This window comes from Mytilus trossulus, chromosome 1 (assembly GCF_036588685.1).
Source record: "Mytilus trossulus isolate FHL-02 chromosome 1, PNRI_Mtr1.1.1.hap1, whole genome shotgun sequence".
Lineage (NCBI taxonomy): Eukaryota > Metazoa > Mollusca > Bivalvia > Mytilida > Mytilidae > Mytilus > Mytilus trossulus.
In genome coordinates, this window is record NC_086373.1 from 80,549,934 (window position 1) to 80,568,423 (window position 18,490).

Genomic DNA, 18,490 nt, shown 5'->3' on the forward strand with positions numbered 1-18,490 from the left:
CGGTCATAAAACTTTGCTCGGGAGTACACAACTAGTGATCAAAACGCAAAATCCAGTGTTTTGATTGACTGATGAATAGTCCTAAGGGGCCAGCTGAAGGACGCCTCCGGGTGCGGGAATTTCTCGTTACATTGAAGACCTGTTGGTGACCTTCTGCTGTTGTTTTTTTCTATGGTCGGGTTGTTGTCTCTTTGATACATTCCCCATTTCCATTCTCAATTTTACTTAGTACGACAATCGTGCTAAAACTGACTAAAAAATTTCAGTATTTTTGTTGATGACAGTAGAAAGTTGCAAAGCTGACAGAGCTGGACAAAACTTCATTGTGTTAGGCACTTTAGACCTATACACCGTTGTTAAAGGAGATCCGAATCGACATGCATAACTTTTTTTTATTCAAAGCGATAAATACATGCGACTTATTGAAGAAGAAAAAAGGCCTTTGTAAATAAGTGAGCGCATCTCCTTTAGCCAAGGTTTACAATCCATTTGCCTCCTCTCCACCCTTGGCAGATTGAGCCAAAGTTTGTGAACCACTAGATAATGATTTACATTGGTCGCAGTCGTTACTAGCTTCATCCAATCAAAAAACGTTTTACGGCGAACAGGTGTAAATATTAAAATGTAAACGAACGCGAACTGCAGAGGAAGATTGCGCCCCGATAAACACGTTTGAAGTATTAAACCAACTAATTGAAGTTCTGGGATAAATTCCTCGTATAAACGATGACAATTTATATTTATGGTTTCTGTTTTACGAAATTGAACAAGTTGTCGAAAATAGAGTTTGACAAATGCCACCCAGTGGAAACCCTCAGAAACAAAAAAAACTATAGTCAGTTGAGATGTTAAGTGGGACGTATCTTGATGCATGTATGGTTCAACTAAAAACACCGGGTTTACTTATGTCATCCTAATGTTTCTCAGCTGAAAAGCAATCAAAAAGTCACCAAGTTAAACGTCAAAGATTTAAAAAAATCCTATTCACACCGAACTTGCAACAACAAAAAGAAATGAAGGACCAAAAAAGAAGAGAAGTCGGTGTCAGCTTATTTTCTCATTGCAAAGCAAAGGTTAGTTTTCTGCTCCCTGTTACTGACAGTAACTTCTAATAGTTATCAAAAGTATCAGGATTATAATTTAGTACACCAGACGCGCGTTTCGTCTGCATAAGACGCTCATATAAAAATAGCCAAACAAGTACAAAGTTGAAGAGCATTGTGAATCCAAAATTCCAAAAAGTTGTGCCAAATACGACTAAGGTTGTTTATTCCTAGGACAAGAAATCCTTAGTTTTTAGAATTTTTTTAGAAAGTTTTGTAAACAGGAAATTTGTAAAAATAACCACATCATTCATTCAACGGAGTGCTGACTACTGGGCTGGTGATACCCTCGGGGACGAAACGTCCACCAGCAGTACTAACATATTATAAAATTAAATAGATCAAATGCCTTTATTTGTCTTTGTCCTTAGCGGAGAGGAGGGGAATTGATTGTAACCCTTTGCTGGCGATGCTGATGTTACTTACTTACATAATCCTCTTCGTGCGTTGATGCACATAAGGCCGACACAAGCTCTCTCCATAACACTGTCTTGTGCTTTCTTAAAATTAAGAATGAAATCTCTACTTCTCGTCAAGACATCCCAACTGTACTTAAAATGTATATAAAGATTCTTCGGAAATGATTCATTTTTTATTTAGCTTTCATGAATTTATATTTATTGTGAATCTAATCTTAAAAAAGAAAATTATGTGATTTTGTCGCTCAATTAAAGTGAAAAAGGCCAAATTAAGTACAAATTTGAAAAACATTGGTACTCCGAATTGCGAAAGGTTTTGCATTCGAGTCCAGCCTTTCCACAACACGTAGTACTGATATAAGTACTCCCTTATTTCCAAGGGTACGATAGTTATTCCCATTCCAATGGGAACAAACTGTGCACCTCTACTTGCCGACTTATTTCTTTATTATTATGAGGCTGACTTCATGCAGGAACTTCTTATGAAGAAAGATAATAAGTTAGCAATATCCTTTAACTCTACTTTCCGCTATATAGATGATGTTCTTTCACTAAATAATTCAAAATTTGGTGACTATGTGAAACGCATCTATCCCATTGAACTAGAGATAAAGGATACTACAGATACAGTTAAGTCGGCTTCATATCTTAGGTAGCACTCCACAGTTAGGTGTGTAGTTTCGCATTTTGGCCCCTGTGGATTTTTTAAATATGAGAGCTAGTGTGCAATAAAATTCATTTTTGGATAGCTGAGTATTAAAATAGCCTTTGTATTGGGTTTATATGAACATCAAGGTTATGTAATGTATGTAATATAGGCTGTTTTCTGTATGACAGTCCGTATTTGCATGTCCATACCATACATTGGTCCGGCAATTAATGTAATGTTTTTTTCCAACTTTTTATCGCACGAACTTTGTGATTGGATTTTACGAAAAAATGAGGCGAAAGACACCCATTTTTTATTTGATCATTAGGAAGATTTAAGAAAACAGTCTCTTAAAAGGTATCACTCAAAGGCATTGAAATTCTAGTTTGATCCAAATTTTGGGGGGATATATGACATGTTCACCCCCCTTTTTGCAATATTTTATGGTAAATAAATGCTGAATGTTGCCATGGATACACATAAAAGGAATTAATTTTCACCCTTTTAACTTTGGAAAATTGAATCTATGGAAGATACTGATTACATACATATGCACATGTACAACACAAACAGTTAGGTTAATGTATTAGAAATCCAGGAATAGGAGATGATAAAACATTTTGGGGCTCATTTTTAATTTAATTTTCTAACTGTGGAGTGCTACCTTAACTTACATCTGGAAATTGACAATGAGGGTCTATTGAAAACAAAACTTTACGACAAAAGAGATGATTTCAGCTTTCCAATGTGAACTTTCCATTTCTAAGTAGCAACATTCCAGCAGCACCTGCATACGGGGTATATATCTCCCAATTGATACGATATTCCCGTGCTTGCATTTCCTATCATGATTTTCTTGATAGAGGGTTGCTGCTCACAAGGAAGCTATTAAACCAAGAGTTCCAAATGGTGCAGTTGAAATCATCCCTTCGTAAATTTTATGGACGACATCACGAGTTGGTTGTACGTTATGGAATAACCGTTTCACAAATGATATCGGATATGTTCCTGACGTCGTAACGACAATCCCCTTCCCTTTCATGAATGTGACCTACCGGATTTGTTATCACATAAGCAACACGAAGGGTGCCACATGTGGAGCAGGATCTGCTTACCCTTCCGGAGCACCTGAGATCACCCTAGTTTTTGGTGTGGTTCGTTTTGTTTATTCTTTAGTTTTCTATGTTGTGTCATGTGTACTTTTTGTCTTTTTCATTTTTTAGCCATGGCGTTGTCAGTTTGTTTTAGATTTCTGAGTTTGACTGTCCCTTTGGTATCTTTCGTCCCTCTTTTATTTGATCTTGGCCTGACATTTTTCGAAAACTGCATCAAAGAAAAGAACGGCTTTCTCTTATGTTGAAGTTCTAATCGGTTTTCTTCCTTTCAATTCACATTAAATATATGATTACTATCACTAGCTATTGGATTTGTTTATGCACACGTAGTCGTTATTCCACTTTAGAACGTTAATAAGTAAATAAATATTCAAGTATATGTCATTAAGCAGTGCCAACTGGTTCTTTAACATAGATTTTTATTCTTGATTTATGACAATTTTTATTAACACCAGAATGGCCTTTTATCATTTCCTTTACTTCACTGAGCATTATGTACAAACCAACGGCTGAACTATCAAATATTAATTCATTATTTCTTCATCAATAATAAATATTGCCATCAAAATGGTCCATCGCTTCGAGTTATGCTTTAATTATTTTGTTCATTAGTTTCACATCTTATCAAACAGTAAATATCAGTGTAGGAATAGGATTTTTGAATAAATCATCCCACGAAGACAAATAAACATTGCCATACTTGAATAGAGATGCAGCAAAATTACACTTTGTTCGTCACGAAAAGCAGATTTTCAAATTAAATAACATACTTATTTTGTCGTAAAGAACAACCAAGGTAAAGTTATCTTCGTTTTTTGCAGTTAACTTTTTAACCGGAAAGTCATGAATCAAATGACAAAATCAAATGATGAAACACATCACAACGACTGGACAACAACTGTCATATTTCTGACTTGGTACAGGTAGATTGAACCTTGTTTTATAGCGCTAAACCTCTCACTTGTATGCCAGTTGCATCAAATTCCTTTATATTTACAACGAGATCACTGAAACATGACTGTAGAAGGCCCCCTCTTACGGCAGTTATCGAAAGATCTGGTCCACCACTGCAATACCTATGATAATTAGTTATCAAAAGTACCAGGATTATAATTAAGTACGCCAGACGCGCGTTTCGACTACATAAGACTTATCAGTGACATAGATGTCAACACAGATGTCATGTAAACTGGACTGCTGATACCATCGGAGATTTAACCTCCAAATATTGAACAAGTGACAATGACCCAGTGATTTTCAATAAAATTATCATATAAATAAAGGAAACAGTAGTATACCGCTGTTCGAAACTAATAAATCGATAGAAAAAAAAACCAAATCCGGGTTACAAACTAAGGGAAACGCATAAAATATCAGAGGAGAACATCGACACAACATTAAAATGTAACATACACACAGAAACGAACTAGGTTTTAGACAAAATCCGATGATAATAACATATAAACCAGGTTTATATCTGTGTACGCAAGACTCCAAATATTGACTAGGCGGGAACTGGACTTCTCATGTCCAGCAGACGAATTCACGCCAAATTGAGGCGTACGTTTAGAATATGCGGGATGTATAATTAAGCTCATATACTTGTATAAAATATTACTAAAATTTTACAGTGCAATAACATTTAAAATATCAAAAGGCTATTAAAGGATTACTAGGTTTATTGGTCAGATTCCTTGGAATTTCAATAGCGGGCCGATAAAGGTACCTTTATTGACTGCTTCCGGTATGTTATCACATGCCTTTCCGTTAATTTCCGTGACGTTTATCACATGCAACTTCGTACATTTCCGGAAATTTGTTTGAAACGACAACAGAACGCGGAAAACGGCAAGTGATAAGACTTTTCCTAAAATGGTTGAGGAGCAAAAATGAATTAAGTTGTTTTGAAAGACATAAATGAGTTGAAAATATTAATGAAGAACATGATAATTGTTGTGAAAAGATAAATAAATGCTTGTAATAGCATGCAATAAAAACAATTAAAGCCGATTATAAGTTTTATTTTGGTTGTCTGTAAATATTATCTGAAAATGCAAAGACAAACAAAATTAAATTTTAATAGTTCTTGTCTGTATTTCTTCTGCTGAAGTATATGATAAAAAGATAATTACATGTCATTTTTCATATCGGACTTCGGCTCTTGGGCTGATATCATAACCTTGGGCCGATAAAGGGTCTGATATGAAAAATGCCATGTAATAATCTATACGTAACGTCTGGTGGGAATGGGGATGTTTAAAATATCTGGCGCGAATCACTGTACTGGAGCTGTTCATCAGATACCTAATTTTACACATTTAAAGGCTAATAGTATATGATACTAAGTTCGCCTATGTCAACTGTATACAATACGTAGGTCTTGCAATAAAGGTTGTTGAGGTTGAATATAATATTCGCTATATATGTATATGCAGTGTATCGAATAAACAGGTGAACTAACATAATGGCAGACAATACAAAATGATTCTTATTTCACACGGAAAACATATCTGATATAGCCTTGACCAGGTGTGCCCAAGACCAAAATTTTCAAAATCTTAAAGTTAACCTTTTGTGACAGCCAAAAAATCTTTAAGATTTGCAAAGGTACTGGACTTCTCACATCCGACAAGCCAACAACTAAAGCACTTTTATAATAGAAGTAGTCGACTACGCAGTCACGCCAAGTCTTTCAGGGATGCACATCTATTTGGGTGAATATCACACTCAACTTTCGTCAGCTAGGTAGGTTGACAAATATAAAGGCACACACTTGATATGCATTTCATGCGAAAAATTTAAAGTGTTTCTATTTTAGCCTTGTCTAGACCAAAAGCTTGATAAACACAGCAAAAGCAAAGACAATTTATTTTTAAAACTATTTACAGAGCACTGGGATTCTCCCATCCGACAGAAGAGTTTGGACGTATATTTGAATATGCGGTATAATTACGCAGTCACGTCAATTCAGTAAACTGGTCCGCCGTTGTAGCGCTAAGTGAACACAACAGGGGTCCAGTTTAGTCATGTCAGAAGGGGAATGTTTAATCTGATGACTCGCGAAGGTGCCACACTCTCTGAACATCGCAAATCTCGCATAATGAGTTGAAAAATGTTTTTAATTTCCAAGGGTCAAAACATGATTGAAGAAAATTTGAAAACACTGTTCTCTGGTACCCTCGTATCTTTGATGAGTTTGTTCCTTTGCATCGGATATCTTTTATTGATTTCTGTATACCTTAATAATCAATTATATTATATAATGCTAGACGGACAGATGAATGGTATACTACATAATTGCTGGAATAAAACGTTCTTTGATTGTGTTCAAAGCCACTTTTGTAATTGTATTTGTACAAGCATTTACGATATACAAATACTGTCCAGGGATTTCTCATTCGTGATTGAAACAATCGTTCAACAGTTAAGCAATGTTTTGTTTTCTTTCTGAAACGTGATCTTTTTCAGACATCAAAATATTATGACGCGTCAAGTTTAGTTTTTGTTACGAAATTTTGATGATTAATGGCCATCTTTTCAATTCGAGCGTAAAATATTCATAAATATAAAATCCAAGTTTAATTACACAATATAGCGACCAACTGGGTCGATAATAAACTGTTATAATGTGTAGGGAACCTATATAGTTCACCTAACAATTGGTCTGACATTTACGGTCCATCTAAGATCTCGTCCTTTTCAATAAACACAAATTCATCGAAAGATACTAAAACCTCGTTGATAAATATTCCGTATCAACTTCACAGATTATGCATAATGGTCTTGACCTAAATATTCAAGGTTCTGATATTGTTTATCGTCTTAATTACATGTTATGGTGTTGTTTCATTTGTCTTAGTAAATTATAATGATAAACCTTTACTGTTGAGTTTAATTTATCCATTATCCTTTTAGCGTGGCTCGGTATTTATGCATCCCTTGTGTTCTTGTCTTAAAATTGTTGCTGACTGTGCTTTGTCTAAATGCTATTTGTTTTTCTTTATTAACCCTTTGTTTGCTTTAAAGTAGTTCAGATTGCATCACAGTGTTGGCTGTTGTACTCTTATTGTTGTAATTCTTTATCTTTAATGACTGATTCCTTTGTTCGCACAATGTTTTCGATATCATGAAATGTTATGCGACTGTCCACAAAAGCGCTTAGGACGCAATAAATTTTTAAACGTGTTGTTTTCAATTTTTTCCCTACAAGTGATAAGTTTAGATAAGAGACATGTATTGTCGAAATGCGCATCTGGTGCAACAAAATTGGTACCGTTGATTTTATAAGATAGCTATGAAAACAAGTTAAATTCAACAAATTACCTGTACAAAGTGTACAAAGCCCGAAGAATGACGGGTATTTTCCATTTGTTTTGTGTGAGCGAGCTTTTGATTTTGCACTTTGAGAAGACACTTTCAAATTTGAAAGTTTACTTTTTGCAGAATTATGGTCGAAGAACCTATAGTGATTGTTGTAAAGACATCACATTAGAGATCATTTGGTTTATGTAACGTATTTCATACACACATCTAGTTTTAAAAACGGTCACTCTCTATACCTGAATATTATTACTCGACGTGAGGCAACGATTATATACCAGTCAACGCTAAGATAAATTGAGGATTGTGTTATTCATCAATTATGGACTTGAATATATATATATATATATATGACTCAGACGTACTTATAAATATAATTATTTTCTGTGACTGTATATTACATTAATTTGTAGGATCCTTTACTATAGATAATTTAGCTGATCTGTAACAATAACATCTTCATGCCTTATATATCATGTACTGTAGTACGCCGCTAGATTAAAACTGACGTGGAAAGGTAACATACGGCCAGCGAAAGCTCTTTTTTTGAGAGCCCAGGTGGTCGTGTGGTCTAGCGGGACGGCTGCAGTGCAGGCGATTTGGTGTCACGATATCACAGTAGCATGGGTTCGAATCCCGGCGAGGGAAGAACCAAAAATTTGCGAAAGCGAATTTACAGATCTAACATTGTTGGGTTGATGTTTAGACGAGTTGTATATATATATATATATATATATATCCCGGCGAGGGAAGAACCAAATATTTGCGAAAGCAAATTTACAGATCTAACATTGTTGGGTTGATGTTTAGACGAGTTGTATATATATATATATATATATATATATATGATAAAGTCAATACGTTGTATATGGACCTGTCCAGATTATATTGACCGAGGATGAGGTCCCAAGTTTAAGAATAAATCATGCTGTTATTTTTCTCTGTAATATTGATTCACCTTTTGTCAAGCCGGTGCCCTTTATAGCTTACTATACGATATTAGCCTTGTTAATTGTTGAAGGTCGTACGAGATCTATAGCTGTTTACATTCTCGGGTTTTTATTGTCTCTAGTGGATAAATGTTTCATTGACAATCATACTACATATCCTAACTTTTACACATGTTTACAATTCTTAAATGCTGTTAACAATAAGTCAATTAAATTAGTTGGTCCAGAGAATTAACATAACGATTTAAAATCGAGAATGGAAATGGGGAACGTGTCAAAGAGATAACAAACCGACAAAGGGGCAACTAAACATTCCAAGTTAGGTTATGAGGGTAATATCTAACGGGAAGATTTCGATTATAATTTGGGAAAAAGCCTTAAAAAATTATATATACAGTATGCCTATCTTAATATTTTTTCATTGATAATCCTAGAATACTTTTGATAGTGACGGTAATGATGTATTTAAGTTTATATGAATGATCCTTTGAGTAAAACATATAGCCTATATTTGATATCTCAACTTGAGGATTTTTAAATATTTTAGTAAATAAATTTTGACGTGTGCGCCTAAATATCAATTAAAGTAGAAGATTAGTGTTTGGTATGCGGCAATCCTATAGATTTTATGTATAATCTATATAGAGAAGTAGGTCTCCAGGTAATTGGTGTACAATATTACTTTTCCAAATCAATACCAATTAACAGTAAGATCAGTTTGTCATGGCCAATTTCGATTATTGTTGTGTCTAGCTTAGTAAAATAGGAATGCACACGTTTAAGGTTATGCTTAAATATTAATTAACAACTCAACAACGAATAATGCCCATATCGCAGAGTCAGCTATAAAAAGCCCGAAAATGACAAATTTCAAATTATTTAAACTAACGGCCAAATAAATGTACAAAATCAAATATGTAACACATACAATAACCACTGAATTACAGGAACATGACTTGGGACAGGCACATACATATAAAATGTGGCGGGGTTAAACATATAAGCGAGATCCCAACCTACCTCAACCTTGAACAGATGTGTAACACTACAAATTGAGAAAAAACTATAAAATCAGACTTTACTCATCGAATGGATACACATAGAAATCAAATCACAGAGTGACATGGCCTGGTAAACCGACATCCCAACAACAAAATTCATGAAGTACAGATCTGAGAGTATTCGCAGTTACTGACAGCTAGTTCAAAGCAACTTATAAAAGAAAATCATGCATATAAGACTAAATCAGAGCGTCACTGATGAGTCTTTTAGAGAAGACACGCGTCTGACATCTCTAAAGATGGAGACCATCATTTTCCGTAAGTCCACTTGGGGCAAGTTTAAGGCTTGTTCTGTTTGGTAGTGACTTAAGGCCAGAATCTAGGGTGTGGTCAATATCTGGATGAGCACTCAACGCGGAATTTGGCACAACTTGCGACGTGCACATTTTGAATTATTTTCCATAAATAGCTGGTACAAATGAAATATTGGTGTGACAGTGCTAATGATAGTTTCAGACAATTCTCAGGTCTGTACTGTTTTTTCCAAGAGGTTGAATGTGTTCACCACATTCCACAAATTTGGTGAGAAACTGCATTCCATAGTATGTAGTATGTACCTTAAATATTTTATTTTTTACCATCATTATAATAATGGTTTAATCAGTTTCTGCATGTCGTATGCACTTTATTTTGGGCATTAAACTATGCTCTTACTATTGTCCCATTATGTTTTCAATAAAAAAAAGAACCATAAGGGGAAACAATTAAAAAAACATAGTTGATTTTTTTACAGATTTCAATCTACATTTTTTACTTAAATAAAACACACATCTCTGGATTCTTTTGTATTTTAGAATTAGGGTTTATGAATAGGGTTTATATCTAAATGTTTATGGCAATATTTTCTATAAACTCTCGGAAATTTTGTTTATCTTCAGATGTCATAATCACCGCCTTCTCCAATGAAACGAATGCATAAAGTCCGTTAGTTTTCTCGTTTGAATTCACATTGTCATTTCGGGGCCTTTTATAGCCGACTTTGTGGTATGGGCTTTGCTCATAGTTGAAGGCCGTACGGTGACCTATAGTTAATTTTTGTCATTATAGTCTCTTGTGGAGAGTTGTCTCATTGAAAATCATACAGCATCTTCTTTTTTTAAATGTGTACATAATTGTCAGTCAAATGTTTGATATATTTATAGAAAGGTAGAGAGAATAGCTGTTATGTGGGATTCTTGTCTGCATCATTATCTGTCAGCATTGTTGGGAAATATGCAGTGGTTTTAAAACAAAATGGACTCCATTTTAATAGTAACAAAGCCCAAAACCAATTTCTCAACTGTCAGTTGTAAAGTGTATTAGCTATGTAGTTTGCTTAATGTGACCTACCGAATTAGACTATTTACCGGATTTGATATCACATAAGCAACACGACGGGTGCCACACGTGGAGCAGGACCTGCTTACCCTTCCGGAGCACCTGAGATCACCACTTGTTTTTGGTGGGGTTCGTGTTGTTTATTTTTTGGTTTTCTATGTTGTGTCATGTGTACTATTGTTTGTCTTTTCATTTTTAGTCATGGCGTTGCCAGTTTGTTTTAGATTCATGAGTTTGACTGTCCCTTGGGTATCTTTCGTCCCTCTTGCTTAATTTATATAGAACGATGAAGACTTCCACGTCGTCATGTTGTTCTAGCAAGTACATTGTGTTCTCTCCATGCTCTTCATTGCAATATTTGCAGATAAATTAAAAATATCAGCAATGAACAAATAACTTGTTTAAAATCATCGCAATATCTTTTATAATTATACAACTTTTCGTAACAATATCTATCATATCCAGAAATCAACGCCACTTTGCTTATTTGAATATTATACTAAAGAAATCGGATATGGGTCACGGAAATTACATTAAAATAATAGGGAATTTTGAAAAAATGTCTGTTTTAATTTTAATTTAAGTGATAGACAGGTTGTCGGGGCAGAAAATGGATATACACAACAATAAACACCATTTAAACGAAACATAATGACTGTTGTTGCAAAAAATACAGGTTCCTGAGCTATTTTAAAGAATCAAAGCGAGAGTCTTTTAAAATTACAGTGTAAAATACAGGCTAAAATGGCTGAAATGTCAAATTTGCAAACTTCGTGTTGAAAATTGGCTTACAAGGTCATTACAAAAACAGGTTGCCGGGGTGAAATTTGAAACTTGAATTTCCCAAGAATAAGCAAGTCCAAACCTTGTATGTGTAGTCGTTGGACTCTAGATTCCCACGTAAAATTAAAATGTCACTATTCCAAGAAGAATAAACTCACGAAAGCACGACAAATTCACTAAATTCGCGTTTATTGTTTTGATATTGACCGCCTGACAACTTTACGGATATATCAACATGATTGTAAATAAGGAATCTGTGACGGGCAACTTATAATAGCCGTGTTTTAAAGATTTTAATGATATCAAGCCAGTCCAGTTCAAACTATTATCACGTGGTACAATTCTCATTTACATATTGTGAATATTAATTAGCAAAACCAATACTAATTTCTGGCTATGTGAAATGTGAATTTCATTTTGATAGCAATTGTTTTGCCTGCAAAGAACCATCGTTAACCTTGTGTACTGTATTTGCGCTTATCTGATTTTTTGGTAAAGAAACAAGTTTTCATTTACGCTTAAATTAAATGTTTCATTTACACAATTACAAAATAAACAGGAAATCTCACTTCTTTAAAATTAATAAACTATAACATCTATACATCATGTGGGAGTTCAGAGTCATACTGACGTTGTTTATAGTTATCAAAGGTACCAGGATTATAATTAAGTACGCCAGACGCGGGTTTCGTCTACATAAGACTCATCAGTGACGCTCATATCAAAATATTTATAAAGCTAAACTAGTACAAAGTTGAAAAGCATTTAGGATCCAAAATTCCTAAAAGTTGTGCCAAATACGTCTAAGGTAATCTATGGCCGTGTTCACATTGACCTAAACTCGGTGTTGTGTTAGTGTAACTCACACATAAACTAAACACAATTGCGTTCCCATTGAAAAAATTCAATGTTTACATGTAGTTTAAATCATGTTTTGTGTCGATAGTCGGCCTTATTCAGGGGCAGCAACCCAACAACAGGTTGTCCAATTCATCTGAAAATTTAAGGGCAGATAGATCTTCACCTGATAGACAATTTTACACCTTGGTAGATTTGCTCTATATGCTTTGGTTTTTGAGTTATTCGCCAAAAACTGCATTTTGCCCCTATGTTCTATTTTTAGCCATGGCAGACATCTTGGTTGGTGAACCGGGTCAACGGACACATTTTTTAAACTCGATACCCCAATGATGATTGTGGTCAAGTGTGGATTAATTTGGCCCTGTAGTTTCAGAGGAGAAGATTTTTGTAAAAAATTACTAAGATTTACGAAAAATGGTTAAAATTTGACTATAAAGGGCAATAAATCATAAAGGGGTCAGCTGACCATTTCGGTCATGTTGACTTATTTGTAAATCTAACTTTGCTGAACATTATTGCTTTTTACATTTTATCTCTATCTATAATAATATTCAAGATAATAACCAAAAACAGTAAAATTTCCATAAAATTATCAATTCATGGACAGCAACCCATCAATGGGTTGTCTGATTCATCTGAAAATTTCAGGGCAGATAGATCTTGACCTGATAAATAATTTTTCCACCATGTCAAATTTGTTCTAAATGCTTTGGTTCCGCAAGGAAGGTTTTTGACTCCGTTGGGTTAGTTTAAGGCGACTTTAAAGTCCTAGTTATTTTGAACTTAACCCGGAAAGTAAGGCAGCAACCATTTGATTTTCTGGGGGGGGGGGGGACTATGGGGTTTTTTTTCGCGACAAGTCGAAAACAATTTTTTTTCTTTCAATTTTAGCATTACATATAGTGGCAGCTGAGGGTGAAACAAACAAAATTCTTTTCTCAGAATCAAAAACAAATTATTTTTTTCTCCAAAAACTGGAAACAAACTTTTTTTTCCAAAAAAAACCATAGCCCAAAATCAATGCTTGCTGCCTAACAAACAAAGTACAGTCGAAAATCAAGAAACAAACAAACCAAAATGTGTTGAAATGGTTGATATGGATACAAAAATAAACGATTTCCTGAATTAAGAACAACTGAATCAGCAGTTAGTCCAATCCAACGTTATGAAAATACTTGCACACAAACAAACTTCGAAGCTCAACAATATCACATCTCAGCTTCAGTTAGTGAGAACTCTTAATTATTGAAACCGATAAGCCTTCTGAAAAAGAATGACGGTACACAAAATTCATTCCATTGTCGTGAAATCACATATTCTGAACCCACATTCTGTCAACATGAAACATTCCTTGACACGCCGTCTTCTGAAACAGAAACACCACACTATAGTGGGATTGAGAGACAAACTTATCATACACATAATTATGATGATGCGTATTCTAAACGGGCAAATGTGTCCATACACAACGACAAACATGCCAATTTTACACGACAAACATGTCCGCCACACGTTGGAAATAACGTCGTTCGTTCAGTATTAAACCCTTATCACGTGACACTCTCAAATTACGGAGGCTCCATTGGGGAACGTGAAAACAGACAACTATACTCCATTCTTAATGAGATCTAATGAATATGCATATAAAATCGAAAACGAGGTTAAGGTCGTATCGATTGTAAACAACATGGCCGATAAGGAAGTGAAAGGAGACGACAGCAGTCGAGATTTGACTATATTGCCGGATTTGACGTTTGGTTTTGTGGAATCTTCCGTTAAAAGCAGTTCAAAGAGTCTAGGGGTTAAAGAAATGTCAAAAGGATATAAATATTTTGCTGAGAAATACGTAACAAACATTACTAGTAAGTGTTTGACATGTGTGTACGTGACCTGTCAAGGTCTGTCAAAAATTCATGAAAAAGTTGTAGCGTTTCTACCCCAGCACCAATTCACATGAAGTCGGTTCGTTTCATAAAATAATTCACATATTTTTGACATACACTGTCATTTCATTTTTAACCAACATGACCGAAGTTTGTTGTACTGAAACCATGCATTCTTACAGTTACACTGTTGCATGTAACATGATTACATGACATGGTGGCTATTAACTGAAGATATTATCATCATATTATACATATTATACGTGTACTCTCTTACTTACATAGAAGTTTTTAAATGTGACTCACTGAAGTTAAGAACCTAGATTAAAATTTATTTTAAAGAGACCTTCAGATACATATCCTTTGAGTCTTAATAAAACACTCCTTTTCAGTTCACAAAGTAGATAAAGGTGGTTTAGTGAGAGGAAAATGCCAAAGATCTCATAGAAAAAATGAGTCTGCACATGATGTTGAGGTAATATCACCTGTAAAAACTAGTTTATTAAGCTAAGTATAAAATGTTGACAAACAATGCAACAGCTGTATGATTTAATATTGTGGTTCAAAACAGCAGTTGTATGTACATACATGTACAAAATGTAGTTATAGCTTGTTGTTCGGTGTGAGCCAAGGCTCTATGTTGAAAGCCGTACATTGACCTATAATGGTTTACTTTTTTAAATTGTTATTTGGATGGAGAGTTGTCCCATTGGCACTCACACCACATCTTCCTATATCTAGTTAAATCTTGATGATTTCATTCCTTTTTGCTCATATAACAGCCTCTATTGTTCATCTCTTGGTAATTTTCTCACCGCAAGTTTTAGAAATCCTTCATTCCATCCCTACTTGATTAAATTAAACCAAAGACTTTAAATTGGTATAAGCTGGTTCTTCAGGTTTTTAAACAGATGGTAGATGGAACATAGACTGGTTGAGTATTAGAACATACATGTACAATTTAAACAGTTTTATTAAATCTATTTCATACTTATGAGAAATCCAAATTGTGAACAAATAATGTGAAAATATCTGGATGAATTCAAAAAATATTACAGTTGTCAATTGGCATACCACTCTGACACTTGAATACTTTTTTTACAGGTTGTTATTGTAGAAGGTCCTATCCTTGAAAGCAGTACATGCTCTTGTGCCATAGGGAAGTTAGGGACTTGTGGACATGTCACAGGCCTGCTTTACAGCCTAGCTCACATGAAATCATGTAACATGAAAACAATTCCATGTGATATTCTAAAAACATCTCTGCCCCAGACTTGGCATATGCCCCGTGGTGAAAAAATTGGTGGAAATAAGGCTGATGAGTTAGTTGTATTTGGTTATAACACCCAATCACCTCAACAGCAACCACGTGGTCTACGTTCAACAATGTATAATCCCATCAACTCACCACTACCAAATGTTTCTGAGCTTTGCCAAAGTCTGTCACAGATTGACAAGACATGTTTACTATTGTCTGTAATAGATTTAGAGAGTGCACCTGTTATTGTTAATACCAAGTTTGGTAAATTTCAAAAAGGATCACCAGTGGCAGTGCAACAAAAACTTTATAACCATTATGTTCTCAACATATTGGATGCACCTGAATATCCAAGTTTGCCTGTTGTCAATTTCATGAAAAATACTGTGTGCACAGTTCTTGATGAAAAGAAAAGTTTGGCATTGAATTCTGTCATAGTTACTAGCGAAGATAGCATTCACATAGAAGAAATGACCAGACTTCAGACAAATGAACCAAAATGGCACAAGATTAGAAAGGATAGACTCACTGCATCTGTTGCTGGAGACATTGTTAAGAGAAAAGCAGGTAAACTTGCAAAATGCTTAAAACTATCAAATAAACTTCTCTTATATGTTCAATTAGTTCAGATGGAGACTGTATTGTCTGGCTGAGTGTTGAAACATTATAAGTTGTGTATTAAAATTGTAAATATGCTAACATTTGAGTTATTAAAATATAAAAATAATATTTAATGTGTTCTGATTTCCAATGAAACCACTCTTCACCAGAAATGAAATGACTGACTTTCTTCTTGTCATCACATATATATGTGTAATACCATGAATAATACAATGATCTGTAAGGGAATTTAAAATATAATAAATATTCCTGTCGGTTTAGTTCTTAAATCTGGGTATTTTTTTTAATTTTTGTATATTGAAGTTGTGTATCAATTTCAGATAATGAACCATTGGTTGCTAGATTGAAGACTACCAGAAAAGTAGTAACTGAGAGCATGCGTCATGGTTTGTCATTTGAAAGTGTAGCTGCTGCTGCTTTCGTTAAGGTTTGTAAACATGCTGTATGAGACATATTCCGAATTTTTTCACATTAATTAGAAAATTTAGAGACAAAAAGGAAAAAAAAATATGAGGCTAAATGTTTGACTGTAACTCTGCCAGGTGGAAATCTGTCGGTCCCAAGCCCGAATAAAAGAGGAGGGCAGTCAATAAACTTGATTTTGGCTACAATATGTATGACATACATTTGAATTAAAAAAATATATTTTCATACTAATCTGACTGTAACTCTGCCAGGTGTAAACCTGTCTGTTCCAAGCCAGAATAGATATGTCATGGGATCATGTTTATGTATAAATTGATAAAAAAAAATTTAAAAAAACATTTTATCATGATCCCATGCCATATATAAAGAGGAGGACAGTCGTTTAAAATAGATCTCAGTTGAAATGTCTTTTAATGAAATTTTAAATGTTCTGTTTTTGATAATATTTAACCATTTCATGTTACATTCTTTTATTAATTCATCATTAGAAATTTGACATTTGCAGTAAAAATATATTTAATTAGCTAATTATCATAAAAACAGTTGAAAAATACACATAGACATAAATGATAACAAAGAATAGACTAATATGCTGTATGGCAAGTTATAATTTAAAGTTCTCATAAATTATAGTAGATATTATTTTGTTCAATCACTGCAGCATACAAATCACACATAATTTTTTAATATTTAAAAGGGTATGCACATTTCATACTTTTTTTACATGAAATTATATAATGAGGTTCAAAAGTAGGCAAACTAGATGCTATTTTTTTCAGCTACACGATGAGAATGTAAATGTATACCCATGTGGCATCATAGTAAGTCCATACTCTCCATGGTTAGCTGCAAGTCCAGACCGTAAAGTGTATCATCCCTCTAGGATACCACAGTTTGGCCTGTTGGAAATTAAATGCCCAGTGAAAGTATATCAGAATGTATGTATCTCACAGGCAGCGTTGAAGATAGAAAACTTAAACAGAATCACAATTATTTTTACCAAGTGATGATGCAGTTGGCAGTTACAGGATTAAAATGGTGCTATTTCTACGTATGGCGTTTAGAGGAATACCATGAAGAAATTATTGAGTTTGATGAAGATGTATGGGACAAATGATCCAAATATGGATGAAATGAAAGAAAATTATTTCAACACACAAGAACGTTTGTTTTATGAACAATGCAATAATACCAAAGTACAAGTACCTGATAAATATTCATCAGAATTAAAAAATAAAACTGTCAGCAATGATGAGAAAATGGGGTATTTTGATCCTAAAGAAAACACAAACATTCACAAATAGAATACAAGAAATGACAAATACAAAAGTGCACTCCCCAATGAACGGACCTCTGGGTTATGGGCACAGCACGCTTCCACTGCTGAGTATAAAAACAGAAAATGCCTATTCTGGGCATCCTGCAAACAACCACTCTGGTTGTACCTCAACAATTTCAAGTAATGAAAACCTGACAACAGAGCCAAACAACCAATCTGGTTGTAAGACAACTTTCAAAGCAGGAAAATTCAGACATCAATTACAGATCTGCCTCCGTTGCTTCTGCCACTGATTCCAGAGACACGCCAAGAAGAAGAATCCCTTTCAAGGTGGTTGTGTAACTCAATGGATGCTATAGGACGGTCGCGTGAGTCGGCGAAACAAAAGTTGAGGGATATCAAGGAGTCAGGAAGCATACAACAAGATAGAGAAAGTAGATGGAAA

General features: G+C 34.4%; 1 protein-coding gene across 1 annotated transcript; it reads left to right on the forward strand.

The window, feature by feature from the left end:
- The first annotated feature begins 14,257 nt into the window (after window positions 1-14,257).
- LOC134710375 (uncharacterized) lies at window positions 14,258-17,871 on the forward strand. The gene is made up of 5 exons (XM_063570734.1): window positions 14,258-14,440; window positions 14,854-14,936; window positions 15,566-16,286; window positions 16,661-16,767; window positions 17,546-17,871. Exons 1-5 carry the CDS (start codon window positions 14,266-14,268, stop codon window positions 17,771-17,773), a joined length of 1,314 nt encoding a protein of 437 aa, XP_063426804.1. The 5' UTR covers window positions 14,258-14,265; the 3' UTR covers window positions 17,774-17,871.
- The last annotated feature ends 619 nt before the right edge of the window (window positions 17,872-18,490 follow it).

Excerpts from the sequence above, each read along its gene's own strand:
- LOC134710375 (XM_063570734.1), top strand. The coding sequence starts at position 14,266 with ATGGCCGATAAGGAAGTGAAAGGAGACGACAGCAGTCGAGATTTGACT. Across the intron at positions 16,287-16,660 it reads CATTGTTAAGAGAAAAGCAG|ATAATGAACCATTGGTTGCT; the intron begins GTAAACTTGCAA and ends TATCAATTTCAG. Across the intron at positions 16,768-17,545 it reads CTGCTGCTGCTTTCGTTAAG|CTACACGATGAGAATGTAAA; the intron begins GTTTGTAAACAT and ends TATTTTTTTCAG.